This window comes from Tachypleus tridentatus, chromosome 6, assembly GCF_004210375.1.
Source record: "Tachypleus tridentatus isolate NWPU-2018 chromosome 6, ASM421037v1, whole genome shotgun sequence".
NCBI classification, from domain to species: domain Eukaryota; kingdom Metazoa; phylum Arthropoda; class Merostomata; order Xiphosura; family Limulidae; genus Tachypleus; species Tachypleus tridentatus.
Window position 1 is genome coordinate 72,001,327 of NC_134830.1, and position 22,133 is coordinate 72,023,459.

Below are 22,133 nucleotides of genomic sequence, written 5' to 3' on the forward strand. Positions count from 1 at the left end.
TAGTGATTATATATTTAACACCTAACTGCATAGCTTCGTTGCAATGTGCCATTAAACGCCAATCAACTAACTAGACTTAATACATTTTGGTATTTCTGTTTCTTTCTTTCACTTGGTTGGAAATGAAATTTCACATCCTAACTTTCAACGTAACTTCAATGTATGTATCAATGTAGCTGAATTAGTTTAAAGTACAATGAACCTAATATTTTACGCTCACTCTTGAAGGGCCACTGAGCTGTTATCCAATGATAACCATGGAATGTTTTAATTAAATTATTTTTGTCTTAACACAAAACATGATTACAGAAATATATTTGAACGGCTTGTAAAGCCTATACATTATAATAATATACTTAACGACGCTCAACCGTAAATTTTATATCAAACCCGTTATGGAAATATTTTTAGAAACAATTCTCTTTATAAATATTCCTGTTTTGAGTCTACTTATTGATTAGCCCTCTAGTGATATAGCGATACGTCAGCAGAATTACAACGCTAGCTATCAGGTTTCAATACCCGTGGTAGCAGAGTACAGATATTCCGATGTATAGCCTTGTACTTAACTACAAACAAACTTACCAATTAAATATTATTTCAGTAATAAAAATTTCTTTTTTTATATTGGTTGGCATCTACAAACTCTGCTTGGCTGTTTTAATTGACGTTACATTAACTTTCATATTTCTTTCTGACTATATGTACACTTAGGTTTCTTATAGATTTCTTGCCTCCAGACATAACATTAAAGTAATTGTTGAAGATTATGATAACTTATCTTGTTTTTCCTGAGCTGGAGTTTACACAAAGCCTCACAAGATTACTAGAAATCCAAAAATCGTTTGTTTTGGAAACTTCTGAGTGATAGTGGATTTCGAATAAGCTATGTAAATATATATATATATATATACATATATATATATTACACTATATTATATTACATTCGAATATTTAGCAAAATTTTAAGTTTTTTTAATGTTCTAATGTGGAGTGATGTTTTTTTTTATTCCAATAAGTCAAGATTATTTATCTCATAACACCTACTAACCTTTTGATAAACTAATTTTGAGATAAAATCTTTAGCCTTAATAAACATACATATTCATACCTTCGTAAATGGACTAATAAAACTGGTTATAACCACAACACCGCTGTCGGCAAACAACTTTGCCACCTCAGCCACACGACGAATGTTTTCCTCTCTATCTTCTGAACTAAATCCGAGATTTTTATTTAGACCATGCCGAACATTGTCACCGTCAAGAGCATAGGCTGGAATACCTTGCGAACACAGGTAATCTTCTACTCCGAAAGAAATCGTAGTTTTTCCAGCACCTGATAAACCTGCATTCAAAACAACACGTTCAGCCATTTACAAGAAAGAAAATTTTACTTTCGTTAGTTTAATTTCTTTTTATCAATAAAACATCGTTTTCAAATGACACAAACAAGAAACACATTACAAAAAGATAAAATGCCCACACAACATGAAACTACAATCATGTGAAAAAGTTAGGTCACCTCATGAAAGACTGTGTATTTGTGTAACATTGTTGGATATACAGATATTTAATCTTAATTTTAACAATACTGAGAAATTATAGGAATATAACTAAACAATTAAAACTGAAGAAAAGACTTATCAAGATCTTCTGTAAATGTAATTTTACAAAAATGTATATTCTAATTGAGGAAAAAGTTAGGACACCCTACCCCCTAATAGCTAGTGTTACCCCCTTTGGCTGAAATAACTGCAGTGAGACGCTTCTTGTAGCCATCTACCAGTTTCTGACATCGGTCTGAAGAAAGTTTGCTCCACTCCTCAATGCAGAATTCTTTCAGCTGTGAGATGTTTGAGGGCTTTCTTGCATGTACAGCCCGTTTCAAATCACCCTACAGCATCTCAATGGGATTAAGATCGGGGTTTTGACTCGACCATTCCAGAACTCTCCATTTCTTAGTTTTCAGCTAGTCCTTGGTGGATTTACTGGTATGTATTGGGTCATTGTCGTGTTGCAGGGTCCAGTTCCGCTTCAGCTTTAATTTTCTTACAGATGGACTCACATGATCCTCAAGCACTCTCTGATACACAGTATAAATCGTGGTGGATTCTATGCTTGTGAGCTTTCCAGGTCCTGCTGCAACAAAGCAGCCCCAAGCCATGACATTTCCACCTCCATGCTTCACAGTTGATTTGAAGTTCTTTTCCTGGAATGCTGTATTTGGTTTACCCTAAACATGTCCTCTGTTCTGGTGTCCATATAACTCAATTTTGCATTTATCTGTCCAAAGAACATTATTCTAGAAATCCTGGTCTTTGTCTACATTCTCTCTGGCAAACTTCAGTCTGGCCTTGATGTGTCTCATAGAGAGCAAAGGTTTCCTCCTTCTACACCTCCCATGCAAGTTAAACTTGTGCAGTCTCTTTCTGATTGTAGATGCATGCACTTTCACATCAACAGTAGCCAGAGCCTGCTGTAGGTCCCATGATGACATGTTACGGTGTTTGGAGACCTCTTTTAGCATCTTGCGGTCTGCTGTCGGGATGAACTTGCTTGGACGACCAGACCTGGGCATGTTATCAGTTGTTTTGAAAGCCCTTTATCTGTTGACTAATTTCCGGACAGTGGAATGGCTGATTTCAAAATCTTTTGGGATCTTTTTAAATCCCTTACCAAACTCATAAGCTGCTACAATTTTCTTTCTGAAGGCCTCAGACAGCTCTTTTGCTCTCACCATGGTGCTCACTCTCACTTCAACAGTCAGGAGCACACCAAACTAAATGTCTGAGGTTTAAATAAGGCAAACCTCATTCAAAACGCTGAGTAACGATCTTCTAATCATGTGCACCTGGTGTGATACATCTGTGTGTGAGTTGAGCCATTTCAAGTGGGAATAAATGTGGGGGTGTCCTAACTTTTTCCTCAGTTAGAATATGCATTTTTGTAGAATTACATTTACAGAAGATCTTGAAAAGTCTTTTGTTCAGTTTTAATTGTTTAGTTATATTCCTATAATCTCTCAATATTGTTAAAATTGAGATTAAATATCTATATATCCAAAAATGTTACAAAAATGCACAGGCTTTCATAGGGTGTCCTAACTTTTTACATGACTGTATATAACATATTTAATGTCTCAAGAATCAGCTAATAACCTTCTGTTTACTTTTCTCTGCTTATATGTATTTTTTTTACTTCACAAAGTTATCAAGATAACATTTTGAATTCTTGCATTTACAAAATTTTTTTAGAATGATCGTACATCTTGAAATCATCTATGTTTTATAATTATAATTTTAACCCAGCGTGTTTTATATGTGTTCTATTCTTTATTTAATTTTTTACAATTCAAGATATAGTGTAAATGCTCTAATCATCTGGTTAAGAACTGGTTTTCTTAGCTCAATGGTAAAAGATTCTGAAGTCTAAGATGGAATTCTTCCCGTAAATAAAGGATGGCGTAAAAGAAAGTGGAAACAGTTACAGCATAATCTTCATTTAGACAATGGCTGGCTACATTACTAGTTTTGCGAGTTTTACAGTTACAGTGTAGCTTTATTTGTCTACAGAGCCATCTATCGATTAATCAAAGATACACCTACTTACATCTCAGTCACGTTAACGAGAGATTCCTAACGTTGTTTGTGTTTAAAAGTGAAGAACCATTTTAACATAGACATTGTTTTCAAGATACATTTTTACTGAACTTATAAATCTAATGGTTTGATCATTTTCTTCTTAATCATGTATGAAATAGTGCCTAAGTAAGGAAAATTAAACATTAATACTAGATAGGGTATTCATATGTTTTGGGATTATTCTATTTAAGAATGACTTTAGAAAACAATTTCTAATAAGCATTTGTTTAATGTTCTCAAATTCTCCTTCAAAAAGCTTTTGATTACCTGATAATTTTACTAAATGCTCTGTATAGAAGAGTTTTAAACATATTTTCTTAAAAAAGCAAAAGAAGTGAAACATTCAAAATATGAATAGTGTCTAGTAAAAGTTGATTTAAGATAAAATTTAGTGGTAAGTTTATTTATCTAAGACTTGAATATCTAAGAACTAAAGTTTATCTTTCTGTTAATTTTCAAGAACCAGTTTTATGCTGGGATTTTTATCACTGGAGAAATAAACTAACCGACTCGCCATTGGTAAACAGTACAAAAGTATCATCAACGTATCTCTTGCATTACACCGATTTAAACGTTCAGGACAGGAATGTAATCAATATTTTTCAGTTTATTCCGTATTATTCTCCATTCTCAGGAAAAATTTAAACTTACAATACTTGAAAATCTTGCCATCAAGCTAAGGAAATCAACCTTTAACCAGAATAGGAGCACGTTGATTATTCAATTGTGAAAATGTAAAAACAAAGAACGGAACTCGAACTTCTATCGTTGAAAATGACGTTAACCAATATCGTTGCTGAAATAGGAAAACAAATCAATTTAGTCTTAACCCTGCGGTTGCTTGCTAAATAAATATATTATTGTTGTTTACTTTCACAGACAGAACATTTTAAATTGTGACAGAGTTGAAATCTAAGCTAAATTTTAGTTTTTAGTATTTTCTTATATCAGTATACATTAAAAAGACTTGAATATAATTAGAAGCCCATCATTATTTAAAAATCGTGCAACTTTCCAACTCAAATAAACCAGGTATAGTTTTTGAAGATCTTTACTGGATTTTAAATCTTGACACCAAAGACAGTAAAGGAGAACAAGTCCAGAAATATTCTTTTGAATGTATTTCGTTTTTGTTTTAAATCATTGAAACTACGAAATTATACGTTGTCTTTGTTTACCTTTCACTGTATTTGATGATGACAGACCAGCATCCATGGTTAACTCCTCTAACGAAATTGCGTCTGCTTTTAAAAATAAAGTGGTTCAAATGTTGCTAAGTGTTCTGTGATCCATCCATCATTTTATTGCTTTGTAATGTTAATGTCATTCTATAAGATAGTATTTAATATATCGAGGTTTCTAAGCAACAAGTTCATAAAAATTCATTGGTCCTTCACTAAACGAATAAACGTCTTAGAATATTTTTAAAAGTTTTTGTTTTTATATTTTTATTAGGTAATGCAATAAATCTGAGTTGATCCTGTTCTTACTTCTTTTGCACTAAATTTCAATTTTAATTTGTGAAGAGAAAGTAAATGGTATCATGACATGTTATCACTTTGATTTTTAACATTTCCGAGTTTTTCGTATTTAATTTTCTTCTCATTTTAATAATTTGAGGCCACACATTTTCTGAAAAAGGCGCTATTAATGATAAAATACTTGAGAATACATGTGTAATATCTACACAGAAGACATTGTACTAAATAATTAACTGTAATAAAAGTCGCGATATGTACTTAATATATATAATAGACGTTACTAAATTATTTTTTGCAGCTTGAATATGCATACACAATACATTATTTGAACATCGTCTTCAACCATTTGATGTAACCAAATAATTTAATTTGAAAGGGAAAGAAGATGATGAATCCTAATATTGTATTTCAGGTTCATTACAGCAATGATATATTTGATGGACTATCATTCGATTTGATTTTTAAAAGTATTTAGTTCAAGAAATAACGATTAACTATTGTCGTAAAGTTTTTTTGTGTTGCAGCAGAACACATTTTGAGACCAAGATTTGAAAATACGAAACATTCTAATTAAAATATCAACAATTATGGAAACATTCCGTAGTACAACTGACAACATTTCAGTAGTTATGTGTTATTTGATAGACATGTTTGGCAAATGGTAACAAGTAGGATATTTCAGCGGTGTAGAGACAACTCGCTTTACTACAAGCTTACGTATTCTGTCTCAATGCCTATACGGTACACTATTTTTTTTTTCTGTTATAAGTTATTTTATACAAAATTATATAATACAGAGGTAATGACAGAAATCATTAATTGTTATCTATACGTAGAAGCGAAGAGAGTTTTGATAAACATTCACCTGTAAACAATATTATACACCCACTGAATCCTCCCCTTCGTTCACCCATAAAGCATGATGCATTTGTTCACAGACTTTAATATTTCTGTATCAGCGAAAACAGTTATGATAAAGACTTACCAGATAACCATAATGTGCACCCACGAAATCCACCTCTCTGGCCCATAATCTGGCCTCGTTTCGTTCTAGAAACATGGTGCGTTTGTTCGAAAACATTCGTAGCTTTCTGCTGAGACTGCAAGAAAACAATTGTTTATAAAATGTTCAATTACCTAACAAATTGAAACTAAATAGATACAAAGTTTGGTCTTAATCAATCTGAAAAGGTATAACCTTATAGGTAGAGGTGCAGACTATAAATATGATGATTTATGGTTCGAGACTCATTATCGTAAAATTTCGATCCGTACTTGAGAGCCATGAGCGAAATAAATATTGACGGTCAAATCTCATTATTCGATCAGATAAAAGTAACCTAATTATTGTTGGTAGGTACTGTTTCTTGGTTATCTTCCTTCTTGTGTATCAGCTCAAATGTAGGGAATGTTAACACACATAACTTTTGCGTAGTTCGGCGAGAACAATGTGAAACAAACAAATTAAGAAATTCTTAACAATCATTTGATGTGTACTGTAGCTGTAGCAGGAAAAACAATAGAAATAAAGCTTCCAGCTGAATTCTTCCAAGAGAATCTGGCTTTCCATACATTTATTTCCTTTTACCTGCAAGTTTGTGACGTTACTACTACTTGTATTTGTAAATATGTGTTTATGTCTCATATAACTAAAATAGTTACTCCGCTGAACACAGAATATGCATTATTACTATTTCTTCTTTTGTGACACATAAAATTTCGTTTGATTTTGAATTTCGTGCAAAGATACACGAGTGATATCTGCGTTAGCCACCCCTAATTTAGCAGTGTAAGACTAGAGAGAAGGCATCTAGTCATCATCACCCACCCGCCAACTCTTAGGCTACTCTTTTACCAACGAATAGTGGGATTCGCCGTCGCATTATAACGCCTATACGGCTGAAAGGTCTAGCATGTTTGAGGTGATGGGGATTCGAACCTGCAACTCTTAGATTACGAGTCAAGCGCCCCAACCACCTAATCTGTATATAAAAATTAATCTATATTTGAAATATACGTAAGTGCAAGTGTGTGCTATATATGCATCCACATGTGTCATGAAATTAGGCGGAAAATAATACTGTGAAAATTGAGAGAGCGCGAGTAAGTGGCCAGCTTTTGATCAGTCTCTAAGAACGTATGTGAATACAGTACTCTTAATAATTAGATAATTATTCAAGTGAGCGGGTATAATGGCCTCCTTTCTATGTTCAGTCGGGATGGAGAGTGCAAGACTCTTTATGGTTATGAAATTTTATAAAGCAATATACGGAAAACAGATATAAGAAAGAAATATAAAAAACAGAAATTCAATGAAGAAAAAGGAAAATAACAAGAAAATGCGAAAGAAACTTAATAACTCAAGATAGGCGAAAGAATAAACTAATATGCAGCTAGCAAGAAACAGACCTATTTCTAAATCAATAAACAGCAATCTGTTAAGTTTACATTGGTATGAATTAATTTGTGGTAGGAATAAACTCAACCTAAATAAAGCTGATGAACATGAAAAAAGAGCAAGCGAAATGCAGGTATAATAAGATCATGACAATGTGTTTTAGTAACGTATACGAGGTCTGTTCAAAAAATATGCGGACTGTTTGAATTGCGCGGCTCCAGTTGGTTCCAGGGGAATTCGCTTGGTGTCGCTAGGTTTGCACAGATAAGCTGATTACGACGCCATTTCCCGATTGCAGATATTTTCATTTGTGTATTAGCTACGCAGTTTTAAGTGAAGTGAGATTTTTTCGTTTGGCGGATTTCAGAATGAATGACCTGAAGGAGCAACGACTTGCTGTGAAATTTTGTGTTAAACTTGGAAAATCTGCGACTGAAACTTTTGCTATGCTTAACACGGCTTACGGTGATGTTGCTATGAATCATACGGCATGTTTTAAGTGGCATGAACGTTTTAAGGATGGTCGACAGTCCATTGAAGATGATGAGCGTCCTAGACGTCCTTCCACGTCAACTGACGACCCACACGTCGACAAAATCAACACCCTGGTGCGGGCAAATCGACGTCTGACTGTCAGGGAGCTTGCTGAAGAGTGTGGGATATCAGTTGGATCTTGTTACGAGATTTTGACCGAAAAATTGAAGATGCACCGCGTTACTGCGAAATTCGGCCCTCAGAACTCGTGAGTTTTTGGCCAAACACTTTCCCACCCCTCCCCCTACTCATCTGACCTTGCTCCTTGCGATTGTTTCTTGTTCCCCAAACTCAAAAGACCCTTAAAAGGAAGAAGATTTGAGACGATTCCTGAGATTAAGGCAAATGCGACGAAGGAGCTGGAGGACATTACAAAAGAAGCGTACCAGGACTGTTCCAACAAGTGGAAACACCGTTGGGATACGTGTGTGCGTTGGGGAGGAGAGTACTTTGAAGGGGTCCCAGACCTGTAACTTCTAAATAAAGTACATTTTGTTTTATGACGTCAGTCCGCGTATTTTTTGAACAGCCCTCGTATTATAATTACTAGCCGATTACCCGTGGTGACAGTGCATTAGATCTGCATGTGGCGTATTCAAGACGTCGTATTTACACTACCAGAATGGAAAAAAATAAATTTCTTCGTGATGGAAAACGGATGCAAGACGGAAAAATCGTGACCCCTGTTGCAAATCGACATACACACCAGATAAACATTTCGCGAATTTGGAAGTTTCACATCGCGTAAGAAAAACGTTTTTCCAATATCATATATTTAAGCATAAGCTCCATCATAGCATGATGATAAAGATGATGATACATCAGTGTGGCATGGTTTGCAGTTCGCGCAAACTTACACGAGGACTATTGCGACAGACGTTCCTTACTTAACATTGACAGACTAAAGAGAATATAGTTAGCTAACACCACACACCGTAAACTCTTGGACTACTCTTTTATCAACAAATAGTGGTATTAACTGTCACATTATATTGACTGAAAGGTCAAACATGTTCTGGGGGAGGGCTCGAATCCGCGACCATAAAATTACGAGTGAAGCGTTCTAACCAATTTACAATGTTAGGCCTTCTGCTGTGTCTAAGGCGAGGAATAGCACCCCGAAATTTAGCGTTGTAAATGTATATATATGTCGCTGCCCCATCAAAATACATAAGCAAACTTAGCAGTTATCAAACTTTTAATGATTATTTTACTGTAATGTGTAATTAATTTCTCCTAATCTAAAGATTTAATACTAAATATAAAATATTCAGTAACCAACTCTGTGTAACCAAATAAGATAGAAAAAGAAAATCATCTTGAGACATAAGCTAGGCCTGGCATGGCCAAGCGCGTAAGGCGTGCGACTCGTAATCCGAGGGTCGCGCTAAACATGCTCGCCCTCCCAGCCGTGGGGGCGTATAATGTGACGGTCAATCCCACTATTCGTTGGTAAAAGAGTAGCCCAAGAGTTGGCGGTGGGTGGTGATGACTAGCTGCGTTCCCTCTAGTCTTACACTGCTAAATTAGGGATGGTTAGCACAGATAGCACTCGAGTAGCTTTGTGCGAAATTCCAAAACAAACAAACAAACATACATAAGCTATAATGCCTTCTATTGTCACTAGAACTGGTTTGTGAACATTAGTGCATGAATTTAATTATTAATAGCATATAACATACCAAAATAGGGATTAGCTGATAATTTATCTAATTAATATTTACATAATGTCTTAAATCATCTCATATAATATGTCTTATATTACTTTATTAATTAACCTTTTTATTTCAAACATATTATTAAATATAAGGTGACATTTACAACTTCGTTTGTACTGGATATGGCAGAAGCAATGTGGTTGAGCAATTATAACCCATTCTTCTTTGCTTTTACTCACAAGTTCATAGAATTACTAATATAATTTTCTCACGTTTATGCTGTATTTGTATGACCCGCCCTAGGAATAAGATTGGCTTCTTGGTTTTCCAGTTCTTCTGATTGATAGAATTTTACATCCAAGTTAAAATAAGAATAATAAACAAATAATTGATGTTATTAATTCTTATCCTAATTCTAAGTTTTAAATGGCTTAGATAAAAATTTATAATTAATTACTTAATCTAATTCACACCATGACAGTTGCTGTTCATGAAAGTGACGACATAAATAGCACCTCGACAACTACTTTGTTTGTTGTCTCTCATTTGGCCTGACAATCTCTGCTACTGATCGAAAGACCCAAAACGTACCAGGTATAGTATATACAGTATCGTTAGCACATTATTATATGTTTTTCTTTGCTTTCATTCAAGGATCGTAGATATTGAAGCAAAAATTAAAAGTATTTACTAATATAAGTTGAATCGAGGCCCTTTGTGTTCTTGCAAGATATATTATACAAATACTTGACTTTTAAAAGACCCATCCGTGGGTCACCACTAAGTTTACAACGCTGAATTCCGTTGTTCGATTCCTTACGATGAACTGAGCGGGAAAACTCCATCGTGTAGCACTGTGTTAAAACGACAACGACTTATCAGTTTAATTGTTTGTTTTGAGGCAAAGTCATATTAGACTATCTACTGCATTCACCTCGGGTAATTGACTTTCGGCATTTAGCGTTGTAATTCCATAAAGTTACCACTGATTCACGAGGGGGCCAACTAATCAAAAACAACAACATAAATGCAATGATTTTATCAATAATTCACAAAATTCACAAGTTTCGATGTGTGGCACGTAGCCAGATCTTGCTGAAAAATGCCAGATCCATCTGAAAATCTCTTTTTCAATTCTGGAACGACTCTTCTCTGCAAAACTTCGATGTACTGTGGTCTTCGCATCATATCTTCTATGATATCTAAGCCTCCGACGCCATAGTAGCTGAAAAAGCCTCAAAACATCTTCAAGGAATGTTTTACGAACTGACTGATATGAGATTCTCGAAGTTTCTCACTTGGAGATCTGCGAACATGCAGACTTCTTTGATCCTGTACGAAGAAATGAGTCTCGTTACTGAATAACACCTTCTTCCATTGTTCTTGCGTCCAGTTCTTGTATTTCAGACCCCTTTGATACCGTTTTTTATTCATTGAGTTGGTAAGAAGTTGTTTTTTGACTGGTCTCCTTGCCCTTCTAACGCTATTTCAAATGACGTAATATTCTTCAAAATTTCTTCATATATCCCAACAGTAGATCAACCGTACTGCAAAAGAAATCTGAAGAATTCTCTATCCGAATGAGGTGGTCAGGAACGTTGTGGTTCCTTTTCATCCCCTCACGTGAAAATTATTGAAATTTACACGAAATTTTTGCCTTTATTTTATTTTGACTTTTTTAAGGTGAAGAAGTGAGGTTGGTCATAATACTGGTAAGCGAGACAAAGGCGGCACCAGAGAGGTCAGCCAGGCCAGAAACCAAACAGCAGATGTCAAAGTAACTATGAACGCGAGACGACCTGTTTCAGGGCTGGGCAATAATGTTGCCTTGGCTGGGATCTAAAGATCTAATGCATGAGATTTGGATGTGGGGGGAAACGTGAGTGCCCCGAAAAAACCCACTTTCACACAACAGTCGCCGAAAGATTTACTTGTCCTGTGCCCGAGATCTGTGTGTGTGTATTATATTTAGACTTGGCAGTAATTTTGGTTTTAAAGACCTCAGGGAGACCCTAAGTCAAACCAAGGGCGCTCAGAAACTTTTGTTTCTCTTCAGCCCCACACGTGTGTAAGGTTGGACGTGTCATGAAGAAAGGAAGAACGAATTGACTGATGTATGACAGAATATAACAATAAAATATGAAAGTTGAGAGTTGAGGAGCGGGAGAGCTGGACTGGTCGGCTTTGGTCGGAAATCTTTTTGATCATGGGCAAGGAGACCAAGGCTGCAGCAGGTCACACATTCTTAAGGGGACCGGTGACATAGAGAGAGAAATGAGTAGTGAGAGAGAGAGAGAAAGAAAGAGAGAGAGATTTAAAAAAATGCGAGATAGAGAGAGAATAATACGTGGAGAGAGAAAGGAAAGGGAGGAGTGGATAGAGATAGGAGTAGAGACAAATGGTCTTTTCAGGTCCAGGGTGCCTGGGATCTATAAATCCAATGGCGAGAAACTAAATGTGGGGGAAACCGGAGTACCCGGAGAAAACCACTTTCACTGGATGGGCGCCAAAAAAAAAATACCCACCCAGTGCCCGATCTAGAACGTTAAAAAGAAACATTAATGACATGTAAATGGATAACACTATATTGTCTGTTCTAACATTAATGGTTAGTATTGATCACTGTGGTTGGTGGTCCAGTTTAATGGTGAGGTGTACTTAGTCCAGGTATGAGGGGTATCTGCTATTCGGAATAATTGACGGGTTTGGAGGTTTCTATCAGAAGCTTTAGTATAATAGCGTTTGGTGAGTTTCATGAATCGATCCTTAATTGGTAATAGTTGAGTTAGGGAGTTAATGTATGTTGCGGGAGTGTAGTTGGGGAGACGGTAAGCAGTTTTAATGGTGCGGTTTTGCAGGTTTTGTAATATTGAGTATTGTCTTTCAGTCATGTTACATGTGGCTGCATTACCATATTCGAACAGGGGTCTAATGAATGCTTTATATATTGTGATAATGGTTTTGGGAGAACAGCCTTTGTTGGGGCCGCTACTACGTTTCAGAAAGAAGATTCTATTACTTGCTCCGGTAGCGATTTTCTGGAAGTGTGGAGTCCAGGAAAGGTTATGAGTTGAGGTAAGGCCTAGAAAGGTTATAGACTTTGTGAAAATAATGTCAGTTTTATTGAGGTTGAGTTTAATGTTTTTGAATTTTTTCCTATACTTGTTAACTTTTCTGTAGAAGGCAATAGCTTGCGATTTCGAGGGATTTAAGATGACACGCCATTTATTACACCATTGAGATACCGCATCAAGGGTTGCTTGAACTCGTGAGGCTGCAGTTGGGGGTTGCATGAGGTGCTCCAAATAGCGATATCGTCTGCATATTGAGAGATGAGGGTTGAGTTCAGTGAGGGAAAAGGTATGTCATTAACGTATATATTGTAGAGTATTGGACTGAGTACAGAACCTTGGGGCACGCCTGCGTTAAAGCTGAATAGGTGTGTGATCGAGTTGTTTATCTTAATACTTGCCTTACGGTTGGTGAGGAAGTTGGATATCCAACGGACTAAAATATGTGGGATGCCGATGGTTAAAATTTTATGGCGCAGGCCATTATGCTAGACAGAGTCAAATGCTTTTTGAACATCTAGAAAGGTAGCGACGGTTGTTTGTTTCCTGTTAAATCCTTTAAATACTTATTCTGTGAGACGAGCGAGGTGGTCAGTGGTTTGTCTGTTTTTCGTTCCAGCGTTTTGGTTTTCGTTGATTAGGTTGTTAGTCTCGAGGTAACAAGTAATTCTATTGGTGATGGATTTTTCCATAAGTTTTCCTAGGGTGTTTAGAAGGCTAATCGGTCTGTAAATCATCTATATCAGATTCGCACGAGGCGACTGTCTTAGTTAGACGTACCTGTTTTTCTATATGGTTATTAAATTGAGTCCAGTCAACGTGAAAGTAATCGGGCAGTGGTGGACGTGTGAGAGATTCGGAAAGATTTAAATGTAAATAGGGTAGTGATTACTACTGACGTCGGCAAGAACTTGGAAGTTGGTTACGTGTCAAGACTGTCTGATAGGGGCTATTACTAAGTCAAGGATATCTTCATTGCCATTATTCTGCGTGTGGGTAGCTTGATTATTGTTTAAAGTGACAAGATTATTATACTCTATTAATTTGTGTAGTATGATTCCGTTACGGTTAGTTGTTCGGCAGTTAAAGTCGGTGTGTTTACTGTTGAGGTCGCCAATGGTAATCGAGTTTGGAAATGAATTATAAATCTGTTGTAGAGTGTTTAAATTGGGTTTCGTTCGAAGGGAGACATACATAGCAATTAATGTAATAGAACTCGATGAAGTGTGAATTTGGCAGACGATAAGTTCGTTATCAGTAGTATAATTAGGTTTGGGGAAGAAGATTACCAAAGAATTGAGGTATAGTATTGCAATACCTCGGCTATTATGGCTAAGGGGTAAGTGTTTCATATTACGGAATGCTGAAATTAGTTTTATCTTTTAGTAGTGTTTCACTTAAAAATAGGATATCCGTTTTTGTTCTTGTTAGTAACTAAAAAATTTCATATTTTTTGTGATGTAAACCTCCGCGATTATGGATTATGTTTACCATTTATAATTTAAAGAAAAGGAAGTAAAAGAAGGGAAGGGGAGAAGTTATATGACGTCCAGGAAAGATTTTTCTCGTCGTCTTCGATTTCTCTTTATCTGTTCAAGTAGAATACCAAGACGTACAGGGTTCAGGACTGTATCAGTACCTAGGAAGTCGCTGGCACTCGTACATGCAAGATGAGCAACATGATCCGCTTCGTATTCCTTGTCACATAGTTCAGTTAAGACATCGGAGATAACTACCACCATTACTTCGATAACGTCATAGAACTGTTTTTAAGTATAATTATGAGCTTTAGTATCAATTAGATTGGTTGCCTCAGCATAGGATTTCTTGGTTCTGGGGTTAGGTACTTGTGCAGGAAGTGGGACTTCTTTGGTAGGTAAATTGTCGTTAGAATCAGGAACTAAAGGTGAAGCAAATTGGACAGATTTCGTGGTGTTGGTGGAGGTTTGTGGATTGACAAGTGAAGGCTGTTGTGTACGAAGGGCAGCTTGATATGTCGGACAACCATGGTAAGAAGAGGCGTGGGGCCCTTTGCAATTAGCGCATCGGGTGGCCTCTCTTTCGTTAGGGCACGCGGAAACTTGATGCGGGCCACTGCATCTGACACAGGAGGCAAGTGATCTGTAGGCCGTCGCGGTGTGCCCAAATCGTTGGCAGTTGAAGCACTGGATTAATCTGGGGGTAGTGTTTCTCACTTCCTCTACTTGGTGATGGTTTTAGTAAAGGATGACACCTGATGTCAGTATTTTTTCCGCAACTTTCTCGTTGGGGATACTGATTTTTACTAATGAAGTAGGTAAGCCGGTCTTGGGTGACTTAATACGGTCGATTCTGTTGATGATAATGCCTTGAGTTATGAGTTCTTCCTTGACTTCTTCTAAGGTAATGTCAAACGGGACACTTCGGATGACAACTTCCCTGCCTGGCAGTTGGTTTCCTGGGACGCAAGCTGATATGTTCACGCCATTAAAGGCATTACTTGGCCATGGTTTGAGTATTGTTCCGTAGCTGTGGGGGTCAGCACATTTGATAACAACACCTTTCCTAGGGAGACCCCTTAGGTGATTGAAAATCACATGTGGGAATAATTTCCTTAGTTCACAAGCGATTTTGGGGATTCTTGTGGCGACGGGGATGCCATCGATAATGTCAGCTGGTGGTAACTTGGGTTGTGGTTGTAGGTTGGCAGAAGAAATTGGATCAGTAGCAAGCTTGGTGTTGGACGAGGATTGGTGAGGTTTAGACTTGTTTGGCAGTTCAGGAAATTCAGATGATTCGAGGATGGTAATATTATCTTGTGGAGAATTACATGAACTATTGTCGCTATCGTCGGTTGAGACTTGGATGTCGTTCGATTCAGGTTCGCTGAAAGAACAACATTCTGCAGCTTCTTGGAGAAGATTTAGTTGGTCTGAGCTTGATAATGCTCCACAAGCAGATCGGGTGATTCTTTTCCTGGTCGTCCTGGTATATTCATAAGTAATAAATGTTCAAAATTAGTATTCAAAAATTTAAGATGCATGGGCCTAGGTAGTTATTCCAAATACCCGCGGGCAGTCACATACACCCTATGAAACAAAGGTCTAGATTACAGAAGATGTTTTTCGCAGAAAATATAACACGTGTGATCAGCACAATGTCTGAGTAAACTCTGTGATCTGCATGTGTGTAAATGTTGTCGATCTTTTATAGTGTCCTGGTGGACTGTGGAAACCGTGTTATTATTGGTTTGATTATCACTGTTTTTCATTGGAAGAGAGCTTTCCTGTAGATTCAACCAATGGCAGCCACGGGTTTCTTACCTCTAATCCGGAATCTCTGTTTAGTGAAGGTTTAATTTTGTTAATATAAAATGATTCTTTGATTTTTATTGTCTTCCAGAATTTGTCTGTGTCGATGATTCTAGTTTTCCCCCAGTTTATTCTGTGCCTGGTTGGCGTGGCGTGCTCTGCAATGGCAGAATTTTGTGTTTACATGAGTCTTGTACTCTCTTTATGTTCTTTTATTCTTCTCACGAATTTTCTTCCCGTTTCTTCAACGTATGTATCATTGTAGGAATTCAAAATTTCATAGATGACGTTTTTGAGATTCTCTTTGATAGGTCGGTGTTTGTTTTTTACCAGAACGGACCTGAAAGTATTGTAGAATTTCCACTGGACTTCTATGTTGAATATTTTGGCTATAAAAGACTGACAACACATACCTACACACTGACTTGAAGACGAAAGGCAGAAGACTTTCGAAACGTCGTCCTCTACACTCGTGTTTCTACAACAGGCAATTGCCGTCCATCCTACAAAGTTTCATCATGAATACTCTACATAAACAATCTATCAAAAAATACACAAGGGCTATCCTAATTTAGCAGTGTAAAAGTAGAGGAAAGTTTATTATCTACCAACTTACCATAATGATAGTAAAATCTAGAATGACCTCCAATTTTTCACAAATTGTGAGAGATTGTTTGTTTATTAATTTCACTCACAAATTTAAGAGTGTGAGACTAGGTGGAAGGTAGCTTATATCCCACCCACCGTCAATGCTTGGGTTACTCTTATACCAACAGATGAAAGAGTAAGCATGTTTTATTTGACAGGATTTCGAACTCGTGACCCTCAGATTAGGAATCGAGGGCCATAACCACTTGGCTATGGCGGATGAGTTGCAAGCCTCAGTTTACTAAATAGTAATGTATGTATCTTTCTCTCATTATACTTTATGATGAGAACGATAAAAATAAATAAGTATTTCTAAGTTTCATTATTGTGAACTAGTAAGCCAAAAGTTATTAAAGTAAGATCATTTGTTTGATTTATTTAAAATAAACAAAATAACAGTATAGAAAATTCTGAAACATACTTAATGATTTGACTGAAGTGATGTAGCAGACATTTCGTTAGAATCAATTATTATTGATATTTGTTAAAGGATTAGGTTATTATATGGTCTAACCGGTGACTTGACAAATGAAATATGTTTAATGGTCGACTATGTAAGCAATGTTTTTAATTAAATCCTGGTTTCGTGTTATGTGTAATATGGCGCTAATACTTCTCTTGATTTTCCTATGAAAGACAACTGGCATTTTTTGTTCATAGATTTTTTTTTTTTTACATTGGTTTGTTTGATTGGTTGGTTTTGAATTTTGCGCAAAGCTACACGAGGGCTATCTGCGCTAGCCTTCCCTAATTTAGCAGTGTAAAACTAGAGGGAAGGCAGCTAGGCATCACCATCCACCACCAACTCTGAGGCTACTCTTTTATTGACCGTAGCATTATAACACCCCCATGGCTGAAAGGGCGAGCATGTTTGGTATGACGAGGATTCGAACCCGCGACCCTCAGATTACGAGTCTAGTGCCTTATCCACGTAGCCATGCCGGGCCGCATGTTAGGATATCTGTGCTCTGCACACCACGTGTATCGAAATTTAATTTCTAGAGTCGAAAGCCTGCAGTGATACCATTAGCCTCAAGAGGGCGGATTCTCTTTAGTAACAAAAGTCGTGATAAACATTTAACATAGTGTTTAAATTCCTTGTTGTTGTTTCTAAGTTAAGCACAAAGCAACACAGTAGGGTATCAGTGCTCTGTCCACCGAAGCCCGGTTTCTAGCAGTATAAGTTCTTGTCATGCCGCTGTGCCAATGGAAGAGAGGGAGGAGGGCGTGAAACTACTTTTTAAAATAAAATATTGATTGAAAATTGAATAATAAATTAATATAAACTCGAAAAATGTTATTTTTAGAGCTGATGTTATTTTAACTATTTCAAACAGTGAATTCTGTAAACTAAGTCGGTATTATTTCGTATATCTAAACTAAACTTCTTTGTTACCTTAATTACGTTATCTTAATGTATGAGCTTTTATTAACATTAAACGAATTATTTTTTGCTATTTTCTTATCAAACGTAACTTTGTAAGGATGTCTTCACCTATAGTCGTAGCTCCATTAACAAATAAACATACCACTTTCAAAATGACTTAAGAAATTACAGCAAAAATAATAATACTAAATCCAACAACTGTGCTAATTTCTTATGTTTAACACTTTCTCTCTTTGACAGTATAATATATTAAAAAACTATAAAATATTCAGGGCCAAGAGATGCAATCTTATTACAACAAAACAAACAAATTGAGGTGTATTTCTTAAAGTCACCTAAACAATGCTTAAAAATCATCTTTAAAAAACGACGCTTTTAGAGTTTCAGTATCAGTAAAAAAAACACTGGACCGTTTATACACAAATATAAACTTTATCCTGCACTCTTTAAATACAAAATTGTTTTTCTAAATATTCTAAGTAAAGGAAATTTAGACTATCTTGAAGTTACTTTGTTAAAATATCGTGTGGTAAAAGGTAAAATATATACTGAGTCATCCCATCATAAATTTTGTAACCCCAGATGATCTAGGAAGCCGGATACATCAGTTTATTAGTTTGTCATTAAATCTATCAATGCTCATTGAGAAATCTTTTGATTATTCGTACTGTAAATTCTTTCACTTCATCATCTCGAATTATATGTATTATCGTTTTTTAAATATTTATAATACTTTTTTTTCGTGGCAGTTCATCTATGGTATAAAGAAGTTTCAAACTATGAGAGTTACACCTTTTCTCTTTCTACATTTTGAAAAATAGTAGAACTTCGTGTAACACTACTAAACACTCTAACGTTTATGTTAGTTAGTTATCACCATTAGATTCCATCAAGGAACATAGGGCCGCAATCGCTTGCGGATTCTTCAACAGGTATTTAAGTGAGTAGGTTGTTAGCCCACTGCACCGCGCCGTCCCTAATTTAGCAGTGTAAGACTAGAGGGAAGGCAGCTAGTCATCACCACCCACCGCCAACTCTTGGGCTACTCTTTTACCAACGAAAAGTGGGATTGACCGTTACATTATAACGCCCCCACGGCTGGGAGGGCGAGCATATTTGGCGCGACGCGGGCGCGAACCCGCGACCCTCGGATTACGACTCGCACGCCTTACGCGCTTGGCCATGCCAGGCCATCTAACGTTTATGACGTTTGTATATTTAGTTTAGGAACTTGGAAAGCATTTTCATTGTAACTCATAGCGATAAACTAATCTTTTAGGGGTTTTGTTTGTATGCTTAAAACATAAGAATAAAGCTATAAAAACACTATCTCTACACATACCCATCCCTAATCTTAGACTGAAAGACTAGGAGGAAAACTGCTAATAAAAAGCATCCACCGTCATTTCTTGGGTTACTTTTATCTAGCCAAACAGTGGATTTGATTGACACTCTTATAGTGCGCCCAAGACTCTAAAATTTGGGCTACTATTTTGCAACAACATACGGCAAACCATGAACCCTAGAATTCTCATTCTAAGCACACTGACTATTAAGCTTCTCCATGTTAAGAGAAAATACTTCTTGGTTAGCAAATGACATATCTTAAAGACAGGAATTACATATTACCTTTTAGATAGCTTTGCTTGGTTTCAAAACCTTAATGAAATAATCAAGAGGATTGTGTTAAAATATCAGCTGTTTAAAACATTTTTTTCTTAAAGTTCATCAACTATGTAGATATAAATATATCTATAACTAAAAAGCATGACCTATCACACCTCTTCTTGTATCTTTTTGCGTTCGTTTTTGCTGATTATCTGAACAATATAACAATAACATTGTGTATGAACATTTCAAAACAAAATATACCTTTTTAGGCCTAACCACGGAAAATAAAAATGATTAAATTTTATCTCCCAACAAACAAGTTCTGTCAATCGTCTCTATGTTTTAATGGTTTTGTAGGCTTGACTATTAATAAATTCCCAACCACAACACAATGTACTGGTTGGATTTCTTTTCGAACCATTTATTAATCTATGAACTTGTAACAATAATATATGGGTTCTACAGATTACTTTGTTTTTGCTTGCCTTATATATGCATTCATCCTTAGAAAATAGGTTTATGCAGAGTGTATTTGGAAGTGAATTGGCATGACTTGGTTATTCTATTTGTTCACGCCACAAAAACAGTAAGAAACAAACCATATTCCCTTGGCATCGTTATAGTTTTGATAATTAAATAGTGTACCTGTAAATATTTCCTACGCATGTAAAATTTTACACTTTAATTGATAGAGACAACAATGATTTTCTTTAATAAAACAAAGATTTGTAAACCACCAATGAGAACATTACAGCATCAGAACTCATAGTGTGTTAAATTTGAGCTGCATGATCAGAGAGAACCCTTTATGTAAAGCTTTATTAAAGTAAATGTTTCTAACTGTGTTGCTGTCCAATTACAAACTAAAAATATTAGCATTATACACAGCCATATTTTATCTTTACGTTCGCTGCACAGCACATGCGCCTACGCTACATTCACCCACTGTACAGAAATACCAGTCATTTGTTAGATAAGTTTTGTTTAAACTAGTTCAATACTGCCTGTTTCCTTCTCAAAAGTATGACAGTCATATCTTCTCCTAGTCTTTACAAAAGCATTTGCATGGAATTTAGCTCGACTACAGATCGACTTCGCTCTGGCTGAAAAACATTTTGTCTTTTCTGTAATCTGAGTCGCCTGTTTTTAAGTTCATACATACTTGCTGAACGTACCAGTTTAGGAAGCGAAATATTTATATAACGGATATTGTTAGATAAAGTTTCCCTACTTATTAATTTAACAAATCCCTAATATCCTCATTAGATGTTAACTGCATACCCTACTTTGTGGAGGGAATAATGAACTAGTTTTACTAGTTTAACTGATCAAGTACTTGTGTCTTCAAATCCAAAACCAACAGTCTATAAAAAAGTTGAAATGTGCCCTATTTTAGGTTTTTTTGTCCCTTTCCTCAGGTAAAAATTCCTTAAAATAGTTCGTGTGCACAGTCGTATAGTCTTTACATAAGATATAAAAATATATATTAATAAAACCAGACGACAAACATGTACATGCATGCAAACCATTTTCTGTATAGTAATATGGCATAATCTATCGTTATTAATTTCAAAAGCTGTTTAAATCCATTTTGTGTTTTTGTAACATTTTGTATGCTTCAATTAAATCACTCCTTAGCGTCCTCTCTTTCAAAGTTGGTAACTTAAGTATATACATATGTTTTAACGTCGTATTTCTTTTTCTTCATACCGTCTACTAGTTAGGTAATTGTTGTGTTTGTTAATATTTTCCATTAATTTGATATCTTTCTCACAACAGGATGACTATACCAATTCTGCATCCTCCGTATAAAGTATAACATACGTTTCACATATAAGTGTAAGACACTCTTATGAAAAGTTTTAATATTATTTTTTCCACTTCTTAACACCTAGAAAACATTTTTTCACTCTCTCTATTTCTTTATATTATCAGTGTTTCACAAACTTAGATCGTCATCCTCAGAGTCCCTTTTAATATCCATATTTCTCTGTCATCAGTCATATAATATACATATTTTTCACCATCGGTCATATAACAATTTCTCTATGGATATTCTCGATCGATATTGATATTCTAATATATTTCCACATTATACCTCAACCACCACCTTTTACTACATTCAGTAAAAAAACAGCAGATATTTTTTAATATTTTTCCTCCAAAGATGCTGAATCTTTATTTAATCAAAAATTCATTAAATCATTTTCTACTGAATTTCTCGTTAAATTCTTTCTCTAAAAATTCAGATAATAGGAGCGTACAAAATCACTACAGAGACTCAGAAAAAAATTTAACGTTTTTTTCAGTTTTAATTAGTACTTTATTCATGGATAGCTTTAGCATATATTTCGATTTATCATCTGCATAACAATTCATAGTTTCTATATCTTACTATAAACGTTATCTGTT

The 22,133-nt window shown here is 35.7% G+C and overlaps 1 protein-coding gene across 1 annotated transcript in view; it reads right to left on the bottom strand.

Annotated features, from left to right (window-relative positions):
- LOC143252779 (bifunctional 3'-phosphoadenosine 5'-phosphosulfate synthase-like) overlaps positions 1-22,133 on the bottom strand; it is a 40,586-nt gene that overhangs the window by 17,540 nt on the left and 913 nt on the right. Inside the window, exons 2-3 of the mRNA XM_076505458.1 lie at positions 6,110-6,224; positions 1,112-1,347 (exon numbers count right to left, since the gene is read on the bottom strand). Of these exons, the coding sequence (XP_076361573.1) occupies positions 1,112-1,347; positions 6,110-6,224 (351 nt within the window). The remainder of the gene's footprint in view (positions 1-1,111; positions 1,348-6,109; positions 6,225-22,133) is intronic.